The 20746-nt window shown below is 40.1% G+C and overlaps 2 protein-coding genes across 6 annotated transcripts in view; one reads left to right on the forward strand and one right to left on the reverse strand.

Annotated features, from left to right (window-relative positions):
• Positions 1-1083: 1083 nt before the first annotated feature.
• On the forward strand, positions 1084-17816 carry mov10a (Mov10 RNA helicase a). The gene is made up of 22 exons (XM_032514157.1): positions 1084-1647; positions 2973-3078; positions 3190-3362; positions 6677-6918; positions 7013-7259; positions 7841-7981; positions 8089-8251; positions 8882-9033; positions 9130-9300; positions 9827-9974; positions 10737-10898; positions 11432-11535; positions 11655-11752; positions 12447-12545; positions 12750-12858; positions 12942-13059; positions 14370-14561; positions 14645-14716; positions 15111-15236; positions 16139-16227; positions 16504-16622; positions 16805-17816. Exons 1-22 carry the CDS (start codon positions 1526-1528, stop codon positions 16867-16869), a joined length of 3018 nt encoding a protein of 1005 aa, XP_032370048.1. The 5' UTR covers positions 1084-1525; the 3' UTR covers positions 16870-17816.
• Positions 17346-20746, reverse strand: part of rhoca (ras homolog family member Ca) — an 18790-nt gene continuing 15389 nt past the window's right edge. For all 5 annotated transcript variants that reach the window (XM_032514162.1, XM_032514161.1, XM_032514159.1 and 2 more), the window contains exon 5: positions 17346-20217. In XM_032514162.1, the coding sequence (XP_032370053.1) occupies positions 20044-20217 (174 nt within the window). In that variant the 3' untranslated portion in view covers positions 17346-20043. The remainder of the gene's footprint in view (positions 20218-20746) is intronic.

Genomic DNA, 20746 nt, shown 5'->3' on the forward strand with positions numbered 1-20746 from the left:
TGGTAATAATTTGTGTTTTACATCATGTTTCTTCTGGAAATGTTGTCCAATTACCTCAGCCCTGGATGCATACATTTTAGTTAAAATATGTGTGGCGGTGGCATTATCAAAATATGTAAATCCTGCTGTGTGTTGCAGACCAAATTTCATTGAGGGTTGCTTTATAACGAAGCACAGTATGCACTGTATTTGGTAAATTACATCTATTCGCTTTACATTTCATGTTTCATGTCAATAACCATATGTAAATGAAAACAATTCTGCCGTTTCTATGTGCACTGTGGACTAAGTATCGTGAACTTGGAATTATAAAGATTCTATCCCTATTTCATTTTAATTAGAGCTGAAATAGTTGATTTTTCAATGAGATAATTCATAGATAATTATTAGACAGAAACGTCATTGATAATCGCTTACTTGTCCTTTTTGAGGTAAAATAACATATTTGGTGGTTCCAGCGTCTCCAGTGTGAGGCCTGATTGCTTTCCTTGTTTAACATCATATTGAACTGTATTGGGTTTTGGACTGTTGGTTGGACAAAATACAAACACACACACACACACCCACACCCACACACAAGTTTGGGGTCACTTAGAAATTTCCATTGCACTCCATTGTGGACAAAATACGAGCTTAGATAATTGCAGAAAAGGGTCCTCCAATGTTTTCTCAGTTAGTTTTTTAAAATGATATCAGATTAATAAAAACAATGAGCCTTTGGAACATTGGATGAATGGTTGCTGATAATGGGCAATGTAGATATAGCATTAAAGATCAGCCACCCACTCAGATCAGCTGGTATTCTGTCTATAATGGAGTGGAATGGAAATTTGTAACTTACCCCACACTTGTGACTGCGTGCGTGCGTGTGTGTGCGTGTGCGTGTGTGTGTGTGTGTATTACCAGTCATCAATATTCATTAAAGTTATAATGAATCGTTATGCAGTTAGGTGTATTTGAGGATTGTGGACAAACAGATTGTGTTATAAAATATTTAATAGGCCTTCACTTGAAATCGATGGAAACGCCCACTCACATGACCCCACAGTCTCTGCTGTGAACCCATGAAGGAACAACAGCCTAGTACTCGTCGTAAACGTTGGAAAGCGACATTTACATTTCGGTTAAACTTTGTAAGGTATAAGACAGAATAAGCTAAAGTTGTTCGTTTTTGTCTGTATTTTGTTCTGTAGCTGAGGTTTTTTCGTTTTTCTTGTGTACAACAATTGCAGACGCTCCCTTCCGGTAGACGCTGGTGACCGTTCACAAGCTCACATTTTGCGCTAAACTGCGCGAAATAGCTGATTAATATATCGCGTGATGGGCGTTTTAACATAAAATGAATGATAATTTGATGCAGGTAAAAGTTTAGTTTCGGCACATGTCGCGCAAAACACGTAACGTTAGCATGTGGAAATGCCCAGCGCGTTCAACAGAGCTTACTTCAGGTGATAGTCGGTGAGCGATGAACTTCCTCATGTGAGTCAGTCGCTAGTCAGCAGGTCAGCAGCATCGGCACGTCAACATGTCGTCGCTTAAAGACGCTCTTGAATCCGGACTTGACTTCATTGAATTTCTGGGAGACAGAACATCCAACACCAGCAAAACGGAACTTCGGAACATCTACAACTCTGAATTTAAGGGCAGGTAAGGGTGCAAAAACAAGCGCGTGTCACATGCAGTTGTTCAAGATGTCTGAGACAGACGAGTCGTGGCCGTTAACTAACGTAACCAGGAAGTCAACAGTCGGACTACTTCGCCTCTCTATTATATCACATTCATTGTGTCTTTTTAAACCCAACAGGGAACATTTTCTCTATACTCAGTAACGTTACTGTAGGCTACTTAATTACATATTCAATGTAGGCCAAAGCCTATGCTTGATTATTTCCATTGAATGCTAGTTCCTCTTCTCCACTACATTTCAAAAGTAAATATTGTTATTCTACTTGTATCTCTAAAATTAACTGAAAGTTTGAGGTACTTTTTTCAGATTAGTTTTTTTTTATTATTATTATTATTTCGCTTCCTGTCCAGTGAAAACAGATGTTGATTGTATGTTTCTGATAAACTGAAGGATGAAGTTTTCCATCATGTGTTAAAATAATCTTCCCACTTTTTAAGCCAAATTTAAAAAAGAAAAGAAAAAAAAAGCTGTTGGTTCAGCTGGAAAATGCGTCGTTACAAAGTTGAAAACAGGGCTGTTTTTATGACGCCATTAAAAGTTCTCCCAGGAAAAGATGCTACGGACATAACAATTTTATAGAATATGATTCATTACTATAGATTAAACTGCCCAACAGTAAAGGAGTTAAGATAAGCACAACTTTAAGGTCTAATAAAAACATTTTACTGCACAATAAATCATTTTACTTTCATACTATACGTACTTTGTGCTGATAGTAATACATACTTTAAGGTTCATACTTTCATATCTAAGATTTTGAATTACCAGATTGTTCTAACTGTTCTATTATTTGCCTTTACAAATGTAGTTATGGTACTGATGATTATTTATAAAAAAAAAATAATGAATCATAGTCAACCCTCTAATATCGTCCCAATATTGACATTGAGGTATTTGGTCAAAACTATTGGTATTTGATGTATCCATATGGCCCAGCCCTAGTGTTGTTTCAACTAAGTACAGCTGGCAGAACATCTGAATGAACGTTTGGCCATTAGAGACAAGCCAACGAACTGATATATTTTTTAATTATTCTTTTCAGAATAAGAAAACTTAAAAAAATATGTCAGCCCCTTGAGTCTGTCTGCACTCTAAGGGTGTAACACACCACTATCCCATGTTAATTCCTTTTTTTTTTTTTTTTTTATTCCAGGCTGTGTATAATGCCACTCCCTCCCTCCAAGGGTGTGACACACACACACATATCACCAGTTAACTCCCTTTTATTTTTTAAATTCCAGGCTGTGTATAATGCCACTCTCTCTCTGCATGTTTATGTTTCCAGAAAAGGAATAAAGGACCCTTCCTTTTCCAGTGTCCTCTATGCCCTAGTGAAGTTCAACAAAGCCCGCGTAAGACAGGGGACCATCTACATAAATGTCAAACCTCAGGTAAGCTGTCATTTCCCCAATGCTGTGAGGGAACAAGACTGGGCATGATTTGTGAAAATGCAGAAATAAAATCATGGTTTTTTTTTTGTTTGTTTTTTAACCCTGATGTAGATTCGAGTGTACTGTGACCAATGGAGGAGGCCCCGGGCCCCTCAGTCACCACCCAGTCCCAGCGCTAGCCCTCAGAAGTCAGACCCTTCTGTCCCCTCTACCCCCGTGACCCCTGTGCTGACCCCCAAGAAAAAGCTGGCTACAGAAATCGTTCGCAAGTTAAAAGTGAACTGGTAGGTTTGATTTAGTATGGATTTTTTTTAATAATGCCGTAAAATTTTTCACTTAGCCTACTTATGTGAGAAAGTTTGACAAGTTGGGTCAAGTAAAGTCACATTTTTATTGTCAGTAACATTACATTTATTTGTCCAGGGTCTCCCCCTGTCTTGTGTCTGTCTCTGTGTGTGTCTGTTTATGTGGGTGTTTGTGGATGTCTTGTTTCTGCATGCATTATTTGTAATCTGTGGACGTCACTCTTTCTGTTGCGTTCTTTTTGTGTCCTCCCCCGTCTTTCCTCTCTGTATGTTTTGGCCCTGGGAAGCGTTTTTATGTTCCAGTGTTTTGCCTGTGGTTTGTTTGTGATTTCTATTTTTTTAATTTCTAGAATGAAAATAAAAAAAACATCTGATAACCAAAAAAATTATATATAAAAAAAGAGAAGAAATTATTTGTCCAGGCCCGTCGTGTGACAATAACAAATGTGCAAGTTTATAACACCAACTGGTGCAGTTATGTGAATATTGGAGGGTGTTGAGTCTGACTGAACAAGCTGTACCGGCAGAGCGTTGAAGAGTCCTTGAGAGAGACTTTTTAATCATGCTGGTGACTTTTCAAGGTTATTGTCATTACGTTACAGATTGCATAATGAAATGCTACGCACACAAACAATATGTGAACACATTCTTAAATATTATAAATTAGAATGATTAAAATAAAATAGGCTGTAAAATAGGGCTGCCCAATAATTGAATTTTAATCACAATCACGATTTTGGCTTCCCACATCAATTTTGGCTGATCGAGCGAGATTTTAAATGCGTCATTCTGTTATTGAACGCTCCAGTTTTTTTTTGCAAAGCCAGTCTACCGCTCCGTAAACCACTGTCTGATCATGTGCCAGTCAGAGCTGTTCCCTCCACCTCGCAGCCTCGTTTCTAGATGGAGACAGTCACGAGAACAGAGTAACGGGAGGAAAATTCACAAACCTACCAGTTGGTTATACGTCGTCACAAGGTTTACCAGTTTACCGTAAACCAACATTTTGTCCCTCTGTGTTGTTTTTCAGACAACAGCAGTGATCAGAGCAAGTTAGAGTCTGTAGGTCTCGGCTCTAGGGTGCGAGTAATACTTTTCCTCTATGTCGCACCTAACGTCCTCGCATCCGCTGCCCTCTCCACGAACAAAGCAATGTTTTTTATACGATATATTTTAATTTTGCTTTACATGACCCATTTCTTCTGTAAAGTCGTGCCTGTGTTGTGGATCTCTCCTCTTACACTCTGCGCAGCCCCGCCCCATTCACTCACACACGGCTCCCCGGAAACAAGGAGAGACAGAGCGGCAAAAGCGCCGGTCCACATTTCTGACATTTGTCTGCAGTTTTAATTGTTATAAACACAGTTGTATATTGAACATACTGTAAATACTCACACGCGTCACTCTGTGAGTGGCATATACGTCTATTGCACACCCCCCCTCTCTCCCTAGCTCTTTAATCAGTATTGTTGAAAACAAGTGAAGGAGCTTTCTCAGAGATACATTTAAAAAAATTATATACCTAGGCCAGGGGTCTTCAACGTTTCCAGGCCAAGGACCCCCAAACTGATGGCGAATGGAGCGGGGACCCCCTAATTATATATATTGTATAAAATTGTGTTATAATCAAACTGGTCCTTTAGTGCCATGTGTGCATTGAGACTGAAAGACATCTTCTCCCTCCATTTATGTGTTTACCACAGTGTGTTGAATTCATGAATGTTATTTAAAGACATTTCAATTAGTGGAAAAAATTGCAGGGGGGGGGGATATAAAAAAGTCTAATCAACCAAATTTTCGCGACCCCCATGCAGTACCTCCGCGGACCCCCTAGGGGTCGCGGACCCCCTGTTGAAGACCCCTGTCTAGGCTATTTATTTCAGATCATTTTCATTTACATAGTTTGTACCTGTATTTGACAACATAAACTTCAACATAAGAGGAATGTAGTACAATATCAATGTGAAAGCAGTTATAAATAGCCTATGTGACAATAAAATTTGTTTATACAAACAAATAATTGTGATAATTATTAATGATCAAAATAATCGTGCTGCCCTACTGTAAAACAGAACAAAGTCTACATAAGTAGCACTGAAGGGAAAAAAGAAAACTTTTTGAAATTTTGTATTCACAACGAAGATATACAGTAACGTATACAAACAAAAAATACTAGTGAAATATGCAAGTTATAGTGCAAACAACTACACACACAACATAGTTAATGGTATGGTCATGTGCATAAAAAGACCAACATACAGAGTAGTCCCATGTAAAATTCACAGATTCAGTACAATGAATAGAATTTAGTGTGCAATATAAGAACAGGGATACCGTGTAACGCTGAGGTTTATGAGAAGAGTCATTTATTCCCGGTGGTGTGCGGAGGATGAGGTGAAATTGGGGAGTCTCACTTACAGCCTGAGGAAAGAAGCTGCTCTGTAGTCTGGACATACTTTTGTATCGCTTGCCAGGTGGCAGCAGTGTGAACAGGCTGTGGCTCATCTTTCATTAACCTTCGGGCTCTTCCCAGGCACCTTATCTCACAGATGCTCGGTACATGGGTACCAATGATGTTCTGGGCGCTGCAGAGCCCTCCTGTCCTGGGCCTTGCACATTCCAAGCCATTGTGTAATGTCTCCATCAGGATTCTTTCTATAGTTCCTTTGTAAAACCTGTCAAACCTGGTCTTTCTGTGCAGAGTTTGCATGTTATCCTGCCTCTGTCAGTTTCCTCAAAGACAAGCAATCTACATTGCCCGTAGGAGTGAATCTTAGAGTCCTTGGTTGTCTGTCTTTATGTGTCAGCCCTGTGATAGACTGGTGACCTGTCTCGGGGTGTCTTGTTGGATTTGGGGTCAAGGCACCAAATATGAACCCAAGTTTGCATCTTGCCGGAGACCTTTGTAGCAAGGCATTCCCCCTCTCTCTTTTCCCTATTTCCTGTCATATCTCTATGTATGTCTATCAAATAGTCTTAAAAAGCTCAGCTGATTATCGTAACTATTTTTTAACCCTTAAAGATAAATAATGGATAAATTCTCTACCCAATGATGTAACCTTCCGCTAAGAATAATCTGAGTTAGAAGATACTCAATGAAATGCTTATTATTTTATTGGCAATTTTGCATTTATCTGATATTAATGGAGATGGAAGTGTTGACATGCATAGGTCCACGACCAGAATCAAACTGGGGAAGTTACAAGATGCACTCATTTTGTAGTGTTTTACACCCTCTTATAGTTACAGCCCTTACAGTTGTAAACTGCAGTCTGATCATCTCTCTCAAACAGGAAAGAGTTGACAGCTGACAAAGGGGGCATTGAGGTCACATCAGACCCCGCGGCGATCGGCAGGAAGGTTCAGGTCATTGTGGATCGCCTGAAGGAGTTGTTCATCCTCCGGTTCCACATAGTAAACAAGGGCACAAACTGCATCCATTTCACCTACTACACTGCCTTGCACAAGTTCCGCTGTTTCACTCTGGAGGATGAGAGGAGAGTGACCAGAGCTTGTCCGCTGTTCCTCTGTCCTGGTGAGAGTACTAACACTCGTCCGCTCTGTTTTCATCAACAACAACACACTGAAGAGAAATAGTTAATGCTCACAGCTTCTTGTCTGCGTCACAGGAGAGAGCTATGAGGTTGTGGTTCGGTACACACTGAACCACTATGGATATTTCCCTGCCACGATGTACTTTGAGTTCTGTGAGGATCTGGAGGGAGCGGTGCCCTTTTGCATTGTGAGGGAGATGGAAGCAACAGCCAGGACCCCGCTGGCTGTGGAGCTGGGGCCCGTGTCTCCCTACAAACCATTTCAGGTGGTCACATACAACCGCGTCGACAGCGTGATAGTGGACGGAGTGCCTCCTGAGGGGTAAGTCATTAAGAAGTGATTGTAAACCAGTTCAAGACTCAAAATAGAAATGTACATTCATGCCTAGTTATTAAAGGGGAACTCCATAGATTTGACCCATTTTAAAGAGTGCTACAGCAGCACAAGTCTGTTGTGGCTCCAGAGTGACCCAAGGCTACATCAGCCGCTACTAACAGAACACACAAACTGTGCGATGGTTGAGTTCCAATGTGGGTAATTTAGACGCCAGCTTTTTACAAAGAAGAATGTGTGGAATAAAAGAGATATCATCTCATGTTCTCCCTTGATTTTTAAAAATACTTTTTAACTGTCTATTGTGAGTGCTACAATGGGTGCAGTGCTAAAATCGTGCTGGTATCATAGTTTAAGAATTAATGTTGTACAGAGTCTTACCATCTCCAACTAGAATTGAGTGCAGACTCTATTCCCCAGCAGCATGAACATTTATAAATACAGATTTCAGTACAATTTAATTAGGAGCTAGTTGAAGCAATTGTCTTCAGTTGTAATTAAAGTTGACCCAGAATAGTTACTGAAATTGTGTTTAATTCATGCATGTGTTTGTGTTTTTTCCTCTGCAGTACTGTCGCCCAGCCTCTAAAGATGAAAGTGAAATTGGGAGATTATAGTTACCCTAAATACCTAAAGGAACTGGCAAAACAAAGGATGGAGGACTCTCAGTACCTCTCTTCAGCTGCCAGGCCGAAACTGGCATCAGTGAAGTGAGGGAAAGAGCTAATTATTTACAGCTGACCATGTTTTTTTTTTTTTTTAAGGGCTTAACTCCCTCATCATCACCAACATGTTTGTGTTTGTACCGTTTGTCCAGGGGTCTCCTCAACTCCCCCTCAAAGATGAAGACGTACTCTCATCGATTTCACCTTCTGCTGCACCTGGAAGAGATACAGATGGAGGTGGACATCAGGAAGTATGACCTCCACAACCAAACTATGACTCAAGACAAAAGTAGCAAAAAACTGCTTACACTCAGAGTAAGGACTTCTCCCAGCACCCATCTACTGTTTTAAATAGCAGCAGCAAGAAGTCAATGTCTTGTTAGTCTTGAACAGGTGTTTCCTATGATGTCATATTGTTTCCATATTTTGTTGTTGTCTTCTGGAAACTTGCTGAACCACAGCAAGCCCAGTGTCTGATACGAATTTAACCCCTGTGTTGTCTTCCCGTTGACCATGCAACTTTATGTTTTTCTGAGTCAACATTTTGACATTTTTGTCGCTTTCATCCAAGTTTTTTTTGTCACTTTCTGCAATGTTTTTATCATTTTTTTTTCTGCGCTATTTGACATTTTTGTGGAATTTTTGAATCTTTTTCTGACATTTTTGTCACTTTTTTCCAACCTTCCTCTAGCTTCTTTTTTTTCAAATGCTATGAAATTAATTAAAACTCCCAAATTCAATTAAAGTAGCAAACTGATCATTTATTTTACTTGTGAAGAGTGTTCTGGAGAACCGTCCATGTTGCTTTTTGTTGTTGGAAATTTGGTCGAAAAAAACCCATATTTGTGATAGAAACTTTTTGAAAATGGATCATATTTGACCCGAAGACAACAGGAGGGACAAACACATAGCAGAAAACCAGCCAACGTTAATGTGCTCCAACAGGTGCCTGGTGTTGCTGAGAATCGACCATCTGTATTACGAGGAGATTGTCTGCGGGTGTCCAAATCTGGAGACACGGTCCGGCCAATGACCGTGTACACCGGATATGTTCACAGAGTGGAGCTGGATAGTGTGAAGCTGGGCTTCTCGAAGAGGTGAGAGCTGGACTCCAGATACTGGTCTGGTTGAAACCCGGTTTATGTCTCAGACGGTGAATGGAGATCTCCTCTCACTTTCCGCCCCTGTTTCAGGTTGTTGCAGATTTTCATCAGCAATATGAAGTTTGACGTGGAGTTTACAATCAACCGGTACTCCTTGAAGCTACAGCATCGGGCGGTGGACTTGGCTGTAACACATAAGCTGGAAGAGGTGCTGTTCCCGTCTGGTGCAGCAGTGGCTAATCTCCCCATGCCTAAACTCAGGTTCAGTGCCTATACACATACGGAACACCAAAAACACTCATAGGTGTAGTATCATCTACAAACACACGAACCTAACCACCTTACAGGGTGGTGTCTCGTGTACTTCTAGTGCAGAGAAGCTTAAAACTGTCTGGCATTGGTGATAAGAGTGTATTAATTCCTAATGATAAGTGAGTGTGCTCCGAAGCCTTCTCCTCAGCTCTCTCTGGGCATTCATCCATCATATCATGTGAACAGGCTGTTCTTTGGTTTAATGCAATACACTCCAAAGTCCAAAGTAGATATTGGTACAAATTTGAGCACTATGTTGACTGAGGACACACACCAGACAAAGTGCACTGTTATCTGCTTAGACTTGTAACAATATAATTGTAACAAACTTGTATTATCTTGTCAAAAGGATAGACACTAATTAAATGTTTTTCTTAATTCAACCCTATTCTTTAGCCTCTGCTCCAGATTTTGAACATTTAAGCGCTTCATCAATGTGCAAGGTGTAAAGTTTGCATCTTCCATTACTCTCCAGGATGTTCAACAGTCAGCTGGAGAACAACCCGGAGCAACATGCTGCCGTCCAGCGCATTGTAGCCGGATCATCGAAGCCCGCTCCTCATCTTGTGTTTGGGCCTCCTGGAACTGGAAAGACAATAACTCTGGTTGAAGCTATGAATCAGGTATAAGGTGTTGAGGATGTGGCGTTATTAGTCTGCAGTAAGACCCCCCCCCCCCCCAACTGACAACTAATTAACTAAACCATCCTCTTACTACGTGTAGCTGGGAAATCACTTTAGGTTTTGGACTGTTTCTCGGATAAAACGACATTTTCGGACGTTTGATACTAGGATATTGTGACGGCCATTTTTTTTTTTTTTACTGTTTTCTGATATTTTTATTGTTATTTTGACAAGAAGAAAAATACAAAAGATAACAGACCTTCAGGGCCTTCACAGGTAAGGTGAAATGCTGGACATCATGAAAAACAGGAAATGAAAAGAAGCCAGGTTACATTGCAGTATCAAGGTCTGTGGATTGTTTGTGTCCATGATAGCTATAGATAAAACATAAAGGCCCTTATGATCCATGACCTGAATCTATTTAAAGCCAGGGTATTTGAAGGGTGGAGCCGTATTCCTCTCATTCATAGGCTAAAGTCCATTCTGTTGACCTTAGTACAAATTAGGTAAAACAAAAGGTAATGCCATGTATTTCCACCTTCCAATCACATTTTAACAATGCAGGAATCAGAATTGACTACGACTGGTCATATTCAGTAATACTTGTTTTTTAGTATTGAACAACTGTGATTTTGACTTTCAGTGTTGCTTCCAAGATGCACAGATTGCTACCGACACTGTAAAAAAAACAACAGCAAAGTGTCTAAACAATGTGTCATTTATTAAAAGTGATTGAAAATTTGACTTTGCTTCCATCGACAGGTCAGCGGGGCAGACAAGTCAGCCCGCATCCTCGCCTGTGCACCTTCAAACAGTGCATGTGACCTCCTCTGTGAGAGACTGATGGTACACATGGATCCTCACCGGATTTACCGTGTGTACGCCAGCAGCCGAAACCCAAACAGCGTCCCAGTGAACCTGCTGGTGAGCTGCCGGCATTTTTACATCCCCAGGATAATCTGGTTACTGGCTGTAGCTCTTATGGCTGTTAAATTTCTTTACTAACAAAACTTTGGCTATACTGTGATTCAGTATGCCTATGAACACTATTGATCGAAATAACTAAATATGTAACCCCATGTATATTGGACCCATAAAATTTGAGTTTCAAAATAAAAGTGAAATTGAAATGTTTACATCACTGTAACTCCTCATTAGATTCATTCCTTGATCGTTGTTGATCCAAAAGTTGGTGACTTGAGTTAAAGTACCGAGTAAAGATGAGAATCTTTTCTGCATTTAGTCAAAGGGATTGTTGTGAAAGTGTTGCCTGTTTACTAAAACTCTTGTATAATTTAAGCATTACCCATAGAAAAGACTGAGATAGGAGGATATTTTACATTCAATTGCAATGGATGCATGGATGGATGGGAAATGTGTTATGTTTGGACTCAGAGAGACAGGTGTAGATTAACTATATCTTTCTGACCTGTTATTCCATCTCTTGGCTCTTCCAGAAATATTGTAACTGGGATCAGAAACAAGAGGCCTTTGTGTATCCAGGGAAACAAATTCTGATGAAATACACAATCATAGTTACAACTTTGGTCACAGCCGGCAGGTAGGTTGCTTATATATACAGTAATTAATCAGTATTTGACACTTTGGCATTATTATATAATGGTACACACCTTGAGCCATGTTGCGCCTGCATAATCTGCTGTGTGTTTCTGTTTTTAGACTGGTGTCTGGAGGAATCCCCGTCGGCCATTTTTCCCATGTCTTTTTGGATGAAGGAGGCCAGGCAGTGGAGCCAGAGTGCGTCATTGCCATTGCAGGTATATGCTGATGCTTAATTTCTGAATTATCAGCATAATACAACGATAACATAAGTATTTTGTTTTGAAAAAAACCTGTTGAAAGAGAAACCGAGGCATGTTTTTAAGATGAATGCACATTTTAGAGTACATAACATTAGCTTCCATTCATCAGTCAAGCATGATTTATTCCGGGTCTAATGATCAAATTTGAAGGATATTTCATATTTGCATCACAATCTAGTGTATACCGCCAAATATCTGTCACACTGTAAAGAACAGAGGATACATGTGTTGTGATCGAGAAGAGGAAGCGGAGAACAGATTTCTCCTCAGTCATGTTACAGAACCTGATCCAGATGTCAGTTGCACTCCTCCTGTCTCTTCTCTGTAAGCAGACAGTCTCTTTATCGATGTAGGAATGTGAGGAATCTAGACCTGGGCAGTGGCTGCAGAAACTGAACGTGGATTGGCAATTTAAATTTAAAAAAGACAGAATTAGGACGTGCATTGGCTTGAGGTCTAAGATGCTTTTCACTGCTTCCGGACTCCAGAGAGTATATATCAACCTTAACAAGACTAGACCACCTGTCCTTAATGCATTGCACTGTTTTAGTTAAGGTAATTAAAGGTTGAAATGTACACATTTCTAAGAGCTACAGCAGTGGTGGAAAGGATGCATCGTGTTACTGATTGGTTGGACTTTGTGTCACAGGTCTACTTAGTGCAGAAAATGGTCAGCTGGTGTTGGCAGGAGATCCCAAGCAACTGGGACCAATCCTTCGATCCCCTTATGCACTGCAGTATGGACTCGGTGAGACGAGGGGGGTGGCCTTATTTTGTCTTGATGTATTCTATCGCACACTATGATAGTAGTAATTATTATTATTGCAGTGTTTTTACTGCTAAAAGTGTAACACTAACTTAATCTGTCACTTCTGCTGGGTTTTCTTTTCATTGTGTCTCCATATGACTTAAGGATATATAAATGTAATGCTGTGACATTGGTATCCTTCAGGGCTTTCTCTGCTTGAGAGGCTGATGAGACACAACCCTTTATATCAGAAAAGTAAAGAGTCCGGACACTTTGACACCCGCTTTGTCACCAAACTGCTGCGAAACTACAGGTGCGTCTTTCAGTTTTCACCTTGATTTTGCGTGTTTTGTTTTTACTTGTTTGGAATATAATTATTCTGCTTTCTTTACTCAGGTCTCATGCTTCCATTTTGAAAATCCCCAACGAGCTGTTCTATGAGAATGAACTGCAGGTGTTTGCTGACCAGTGGGAGCGGGAGATCTACTGCAACTGGGAACACCTTCCCAAAAAGGTGAGTTTTTAAATTATTTCTCAAAACTTCTGAACTGTTTTCGATACCAATATCATCCTGATACGCAGTAAATAAGTGTTACAGTGGTTCTATGTAAAATAGCTGTCCATATTTCTGACCAACTACAGTTTATAAAGCGTAGGTGTCCAACTCAGCTTCACTGAGGGCCCCACTGGAGAACAAGGATCACATCAAGGGCCAGATGTGTAGTTTATGGACATGTTTTTATTTAAGAGAAAAGTCAAAAGTCCTTTTATTATTTTAAGATTATTTTTTGGGGCATATCGGCATTTAATGGATAGAATAGCTAGATTTGAAAGGGAAGAGAGAGAGGGGGAAGGCATGCAGAAAATTGTCACAGGTCACACTTGAACCCAGGACCTTCTCTGTCATGGAATAAACCTCTACAAATGTGTGCCTGCTCTACCAAGTGAGCTAACGCGGCCTCAGAAAAGTCAAATACTGTATCTTTCACTTTATTATAGCATGTCTTATAAAGCAAAAAAACGTCGGCAAAAGCAACAAAATGTCGAAAAAGCCACAAAAACTAGTTGGGCTAAAATGTATTGTGATCCTAAATTTAAATGTGCTGGCCACATCAAAATCCGCAAGGGGCCTGATTTGACCCGCAGGCCTTAGGTTTGACTCATGTGCCTTGACCACCAAAGTTGATTGGTGGTCAAAGTTAAGTTACCAGTCACAGAGAATACAAAAGATGCTATTGAGTTGCATTATGGGAAGTGTAGGATCCATGTTTTTTCACACTTGATACATACAGTGGTGTGAAAAAGTGTTTGCCCCCTTCCTCATTTCCTGTTCCTTTGCATGTTTGTCACACTTAAGTGTTTCGGAACATCAAACCAATTTAAACAATAGTCAAGGACAACACAAGTAAACACAAAATGCAATTTGTAAATGAAGGTATTTATTATTAAAAGGTGAAAAAAAATCCAAACCATCATGGCCCTGTGTGAAAAAGTGATATATGGATTGAACACAAAAATCATTATGACAAATTAGATCTTATAATGGAGGAAAAAAATCTCATTTGGAAACGGTTAGGCAGAAATAAAATTATAGATACAAAATTTAAATTCTCATTAGAATAAAAGGAAAAGGCGCCTTTTAAAGAGGAATAAATCTTTCTCAGTGTATTTTTCTTGAGCATGAAACAAAAGCCAAACTTAGCAGAGATGAAAACAAACTAAATGGAACACAGTGTAAACCAAGCATACAGATCACTGACATCCCCAATTAGCATGTACACCACAGGGACTACCTGCATAGTGCTTCCACTCCCACCACTACAGGGTTTCCCACTGATCTTCCACGGGGTGATGGGGAAAGACGAGAGAGAGGCCAACAGTCCGTCTTTCTTCAACGTGTCTGAGATTGAAGTTCTGGTAGACTACCTCACCAAGCTGATTGAAACACAAGGGAAGAAGGGTCTCCCCAAACTCTCTGCAAAAGACATCGGCATAATCGCCCCCTACAGGAAACAAGTGAGTCTGGGCGGCGATTATTTTTTTTATTTTTTTTTAACAGGTAAAACTAGTCATCCGTAACATGTTTGCTCTTCAAACAGGTCGAGAAAATCCAAAAAGCCTTGAAGTCCGTCCCCGCTCTGAAGCGATGGAGTGATCTCACAGAGCTCAAGGTTAGTGATGCTGCCGTAATCCCATCAGCCTGTACTAGGCGCCAAATATCGACCTTTTATAATATATGTGTCGGTCAGTTTGTCTTGATAATCCCAATTTGCGGCAACACAATTGAAGTAATATGAACAAGCAGAGAAATGTATTGTTTTAGATAAAACAGATGTTTACTGAGTTTCCTTTTGGGGACATCATTTGAAATTGGGAAAGATTATAAATTGGAAAAAAGGTTATAAATTGCAATATATCGCAGAACCAGTTCATCTTTGGTAATTCTGCAAGAATCAATACAAGGACTTCCACACACAAGTGTAATTAAATACAAAAGGATTCTGTTTATTCACTGTTATTTTAAATCACATGTTGCACTTTGGCTGTTTCTCTTCACGGTATCAGGTGGGGTCTGTGGAGGAGTTTCAGGGACAAGAGAAGAAGATCATCATGGTCTCTACCGTCCGCAGCAGCATCAACTATATCAAGATGGACAAAGACTTCAACATTGGATTCCTGTCTAATGAAAAGGTGTGTTATACCCCTTCCTTCATATAAAGCAACTCGAAGGGCACTCTGAGAGAGCAGACCTCCGCCAAGGCCGATAGTCCAGTCTTCTATAATTTGCTAACCTGCAAGCCGCCATATGTCTGGAAATTAGAAAAATGTCAAAATATGGTTGTGTTTGGCTAAAGCCTCATCATCTCAACTGTGTATGTGTTATGTACTTCTAAATTGGAAATATTTCCCATACTCAACATCCATTTGTGTATCATTATGTAATTGTGTACACATGTTTAGTCTGAAATCCCATCATGAACATGGCTGCTGTAGTGCAAGAAAACCACGCACAGCACACAATATGGCCTCCATATCATCAACAACTGCGAGGAGTTCATTACTCACAGACATTCACAGGTTACCATTATTGTGACTCCTAATTATCAAGTTGTGTTGCATTCTGCACGATTCTAGGATGACACTGTGTAACGCTAATACTATAAATATAATGTTATAATCACACAATTAAAAAATGAAACTCAATATCTAAACATTGCCACTGTCTGTCTGTCTGCGGGTTGCGGCTGTAAACGTTAGCATAGCGGAGATGGACAAAATACACAGAGCTGCCTATAAAGCCGTAGACCCGCCTAGTGTAAAAGCTTCACTGGTTATAGTAAGAAATAATTTGTGTATCTACCCCGGGATTTGGATCTGCTCCAAAATTCAATAGACTCTTCCTTGGCCCATATTACATCCTTCCACCAATTTGATTTAAATCGGACCAGTAGTTTTTCTGTAATTCTGCTGACAAACGAGCCAAGCTGAAAAACAACCCCCTTGCCGGACGTAATAATAATGAAACCAGCAGGATCTTTGACCTGTTTATCTCTTCTTCTTCCTCTTTCTATATGTATTCATCTACTCTGCAGAGATTCAACGTGGCCCTGACCAGAGCCAGGTCCCTGCTGATAGTTGTGGGAAACCCTGTGATCCTCAACAAGGACCCCCACTGGGAGAAGTAAGGCAAAGCAGACCACAGGAGATGTTTTAGCAGTGTCGGGAGGCTCAGTGTTAATGAAAATACAACAAGAGTCGTCTTTCAGTTGGACACTGATTTAAGTGCCTTGTAGGGAAATGTGATTGTAGTTGACAAAACAATCTCACCACAAGGTTTATTTTGTTGCTATACTGGGGGTTTTATCACACACTTTTTCCTCAGTTTACACAGCTGCCATTTTGTTTCAGATGTCTGTTTCCTTTTTTTTTTGCCAACCTTGTGATTTTCCATCTGCAGGTTCATCCGCTACTGTGTGAAGGAGCAGGGTTACACTGGATTTGACTTTGAAGACGCAGAAGGAGAGGATGATATTGTGTCTAGACTGGCAACCCTGAAAATCGACGTGGCTTCTGACAGTAAGTGCAGCTACACCCCAGTTTAACTCAAATCTTCAAGTGATACTTGGCTGGATCTTCACAAGCTATGGCTAAAATGCTTGTAATTGTATCCAAAAAAATAAATAAAATTACAGCTAATATCACTTGCACAAAGCAGTCATAACATATTCTAAAATGTTGTCTTCCTGCATTTGTCCTAGATCCTGTAGAAGAGGAGAGTGCCTTCCAGCAGCATCTGGACCCTGAGTGGAAACATGAGCATTAACAGCTCCCTTAGCCAACCAACATAAAACGAACACCCATTGCAGTGACATCCTTAAAAACATTAAATGTAAGCACTTAAAGATGCGTAGCCAGTATCAATTTTTCATTTTTCCTCTCTATTACTTTTAAACACAACATTGGCGTCTATTATTTAAGAATATATCCTTTAACTTTTCTAAGAGCAGTGTTCATATTTTGGTGCAATAAAACCACTCGGTTTGTGACAATGCCAAATTGTACCAGTGAACTTTCTCTCTTCATAGGCTTTTTTTTTTTTTAATACAGCCATAAGTTGGCAAGTTCAGTCAGCATGAACCTTAATGCACACAAGCTATTCATTTTCTGAGTGAGAAAATAAGGAGGGGAGGAGTACGGCACATTTTCATGTTATAACCTTCCCTTTGATTAATCTTCACCTTCAATGGCATCATGCAGTTAACCATATGAGAAGTCTTGACCAAGGAGGGCACATCAGTATTGTCTCAAAAATAGTTTATTAACAATGTGTATGTTTACTTCAGATCAGACATTCACTACACCACTTTCTCTTTACAAAGCATTATTACAATGAGCTTTTATATAAATCTGGATCCTTTTATTGTTTCAAATACTTAAAGAGAAAGAAAGAAAAAGGTTACACAACACTGAGCAGAAGCTGTTCCCAAAGACGTGTGTGCGTGTTCGCTGCAAAGACCAATGGTTTTCTCATGCATGCATCATCATAAAGACGTTTCGTATAGCGCAACATTATTTGTATACACATTAACAGCAGTATTCTACATGCTCTTAGTGATATTTAATGCTTTCTTCATGATGCTGCTGCATCTTGTTTCACTATCTCCACCAACCTCCAACTGCTAAGACCTCCTTGGTGTTAACCTTATTGAGACACGTGCACATCGTGCCACAACTATGAATCGAGTGACTCAGGCCTATGTGTTCAGTGATAAGAACCCTTAGTCGTAAAGGATCTGAATCAGTTTACTCTTGTCATATTAGTGTGCTTATATTGAATTGAATTCCAAAGTCGAGAGTGAAACAGGATCCACTTTGAGCTAATGTTAATATGGTGCTTGTGTGTAATTGTAATCAATGCCCCCTCTCAGGAAACTCATAATGCCTCAGTTGAGCTGTGGAATATACTACTAATATACTAGTTTTATTAGTCTCGATTAGATCAGTCAGTTAAAGCACATGTGGGTCTGAGACTTGCAGAATCAATGACATCTTTAAAGTCACTTCTTACAGTTTTTATATTTTTTTCTTCAAAAAGACTTACTAATTTAACCTCCGAGTTATTTAACCGGTCAGGTGGTATGTTTGTTTTTGTCTTATCTTTGGACATTTTATTCTTTTATTTCTGTATTTTACATGTAAATTCTGTATCACTTTTAAAGTAAAAGGTCCTGAAATATTTTAACCCTGGTATAACTATGTAAAGCACTTTAACTTTTTTTTTTAAGTGTATTATTTTTGTATGTGCTTGGCCAGTAGAGGGTGTAAAGTTGCATTACAATATAAGAGTTACAGATCATCCAGCTGGGTAGGTTAGTTGTCTTCGCTGGTATTGTAAGAAGGTTGCACGCAAACATCAAAGACATCACACGTGACGTGTCACACCTCTTTCTAGACTGATAGCAACATGCAACCAAGGGACATGTATAGTACATGAATAAGCAATAGAGGCAGAAGAAAAGGAATGCCGTGAAGAGTCTGTGCCCAAACACGGTTGCTGGGCCTTCAAAGCACTGTGTAACACGTCATTATATTTTATAGGACAAAAATCACAATTCAGAGAGGGCCAGTGGACGGTATATGCATGTCTCCAAAAGGCTGCTTTAACAATTTAGTGTGTAACCCTTACGCAAGGTAACGTGATGTAAATTGGTGTAATCTCTTATATCTGCCATTAAACTCAAGGCGAGATTGCATTAGATACAATCTTAATATTTATGCTATGAGGACTGCAAGATTACCAACCTATTGACACATGTGGAATCAAGCCTAACACATGCAAAATCAACCCTATGTTTGAAGCCGTTTAAAGAACCGAGCTTTGTAAAATGGTCAGTATCAGGTTGGCATGGAGCAGCTGGTCCATGTGGTCTGGGAGAGAGCAACCAAAAGGCACACAACAGAGAAGGCACCGGGGGGGAAAAACAAACAAACTCCCCCACACAAACTCAACAACTCCGCTCCTCTCAAACATGTAAAGAATGTCATCCGACGAAACATCTACACGTGAAGGCTAACAGCTCTAGCGAGACAATCATTTCCACGACTGGGCTAACCCGTCTAACACATGGATTCCAACAACGGGCGTGACCACTTCACTTGACTCGTAGCAGAAAAAAGGGCTGAAGTCACACTACCGCAATAAACAAGGGAGGTTTCACCAAGCTTTGGCTTTTATTTCTGTTACAGCTCCCTGTTGTTCCTAACAGCCATTGTGCATAGTTGAGTCATATTGGTTTGTGTCTCGATTGGCCAGTTCCCACCCCCCAATCTAATTCCATTGCACAGATTTACAATAGTTATGAAGGATGAATGTGATTATCCGATTATCTCTCAAATTATTTTTACATGAGGCAGCTACTGAAAAATCTTAGTTATGCCTTTGCTCAGGTTTCACAATGACAACACTAGCTACAGTACAATGGAGAGCCCCTCAGTTGAAATGTAAGCTAGGTGACAAGCATAAGTGTTGTACAAACTAAAGAAAAAGGCACTAGCTCTTATGATCTACCATGATGAACAGAAGTGATACTAACAGGACAGTCTGGACCTTACTCATGAAGACTTTATACAAGCTAAGAAAGATGTTTGCTCAAGCTCGTGAAGAACAATTTTGCATACAAATTTGTGCATCTATCACTGCCTCGGTGCATTACAAATAAAAGAAAAACAGTAGGAAAACACTGTAAAGACAGAGTTTGGAGGGGAGGAAAAAAATGCAAATCAACAAGCAACTTTAAACATCAATTTCGAACCACGGTTGTAATATAGGCAAAGTCAATTTCCTGTATCCGGTTTGTTTGCATTTGATTCATCTGCCTGCCTGTTATCGTGAAAGGTGAGATACAGTACAAGGATGCAATTTGGTAAAGGTCAGTCCGTTTCAAGTGATTTTTTTTCTTCTCCTATTGGTCAGTTGATTTTATGGTGCGTCGGCTTCTCACAGCAGCGTGCAGCCGCCTCTCTTTTTGCGCTTGCGGACCTGCAGCGCCGCTCTAGTGGCCATCTCGAACACTTCCCGCACGCCATCTTTGGTCTTGGCGGAGCACTCCAAGTAGCCAAAAGCACTGATCCTGCCGGCCATGTCTCTGCCTTCTTCAGTCTTCACCGGCTCCTGCATGGTTAGAGCAGAGATTGTTAGGAACTGTACAAAAAGTGTTATTAACATTAGCATGGAGGGGTATTCAGTTAAGTTATGTTTTGTTTTTTTTCCTACTGAAGCAAAGATAATCTTACATTTTTGAGAGTGATTAAACGTTATTTTGTACCGTGGGTGCTCCGGAGCTTGAGCACGCACGGAAAATACTGAGCATTCACATGTGCCAGACTGCCAGTAGCCTACCTTCATTTGAAGGTCCCGTGGCATTAAAATTTCACTTCATAAGGTTTTTTAACATTAATATGAGTTCCCCCAGCCTGCCATGGTCCTACCAGTGGCTAGAAATGGCAATAGGTGTAAAAGGAGCCCTGGGTATCCTGCTCTTCCTTTGAGAAAATGAAAGCTCAGATGGGCCAATCTGGAATATTGCCCCATGGGAGGTCATAAGGGGCAATATTCCAGATCAGTTGCCTCCCCTTTTACTACTTTGTCTGCCCAGAGAATTTGGCCCACCCATGAGAGAGAAACATCATGGCTTTCAAAT

Source organism: Etheostoma spectabile, chromosome 4 (genome assembly GCF_008692095.1).
Source record: "Etheostoma spectabile isolate EspeVRDwgs_2016 chromosome 4, UIUC_Espe_1.0, whole genome shotgun sequence".
Lineage (NCBI taxonomy): Eukaryota > Metazoa > Chordata > Actinopteri > Perciformes > Percidae > Etheostoma > Etheostoma spectabile.

Excerpts from the sequence above, each read along its gene's own strand:
- mov10a (XM_032514157.1), top strand. The coding sequence starts at position 1,526 with ATGTCGTCGCTTAAAGACGCTCTTGAATCCGGACTTGACTTCATTGAA. Across the intron at positions 11,536-11,654 it reads ACTTTGGTCACAGCCGGCAG|ACTGGTGTCTGGAGGAATCC; the intron begins GTAGGTTGCTTA and ends TTCTGTTTTTAG. Across the intron at positions 14,562-14,644 it reads TCGCCCCCTACAGGAAACAA|GTCGAGAAAATCCAAAAAGC; the intron begins GTGAGTCTGGGC and ends CTCTTCAAACAG.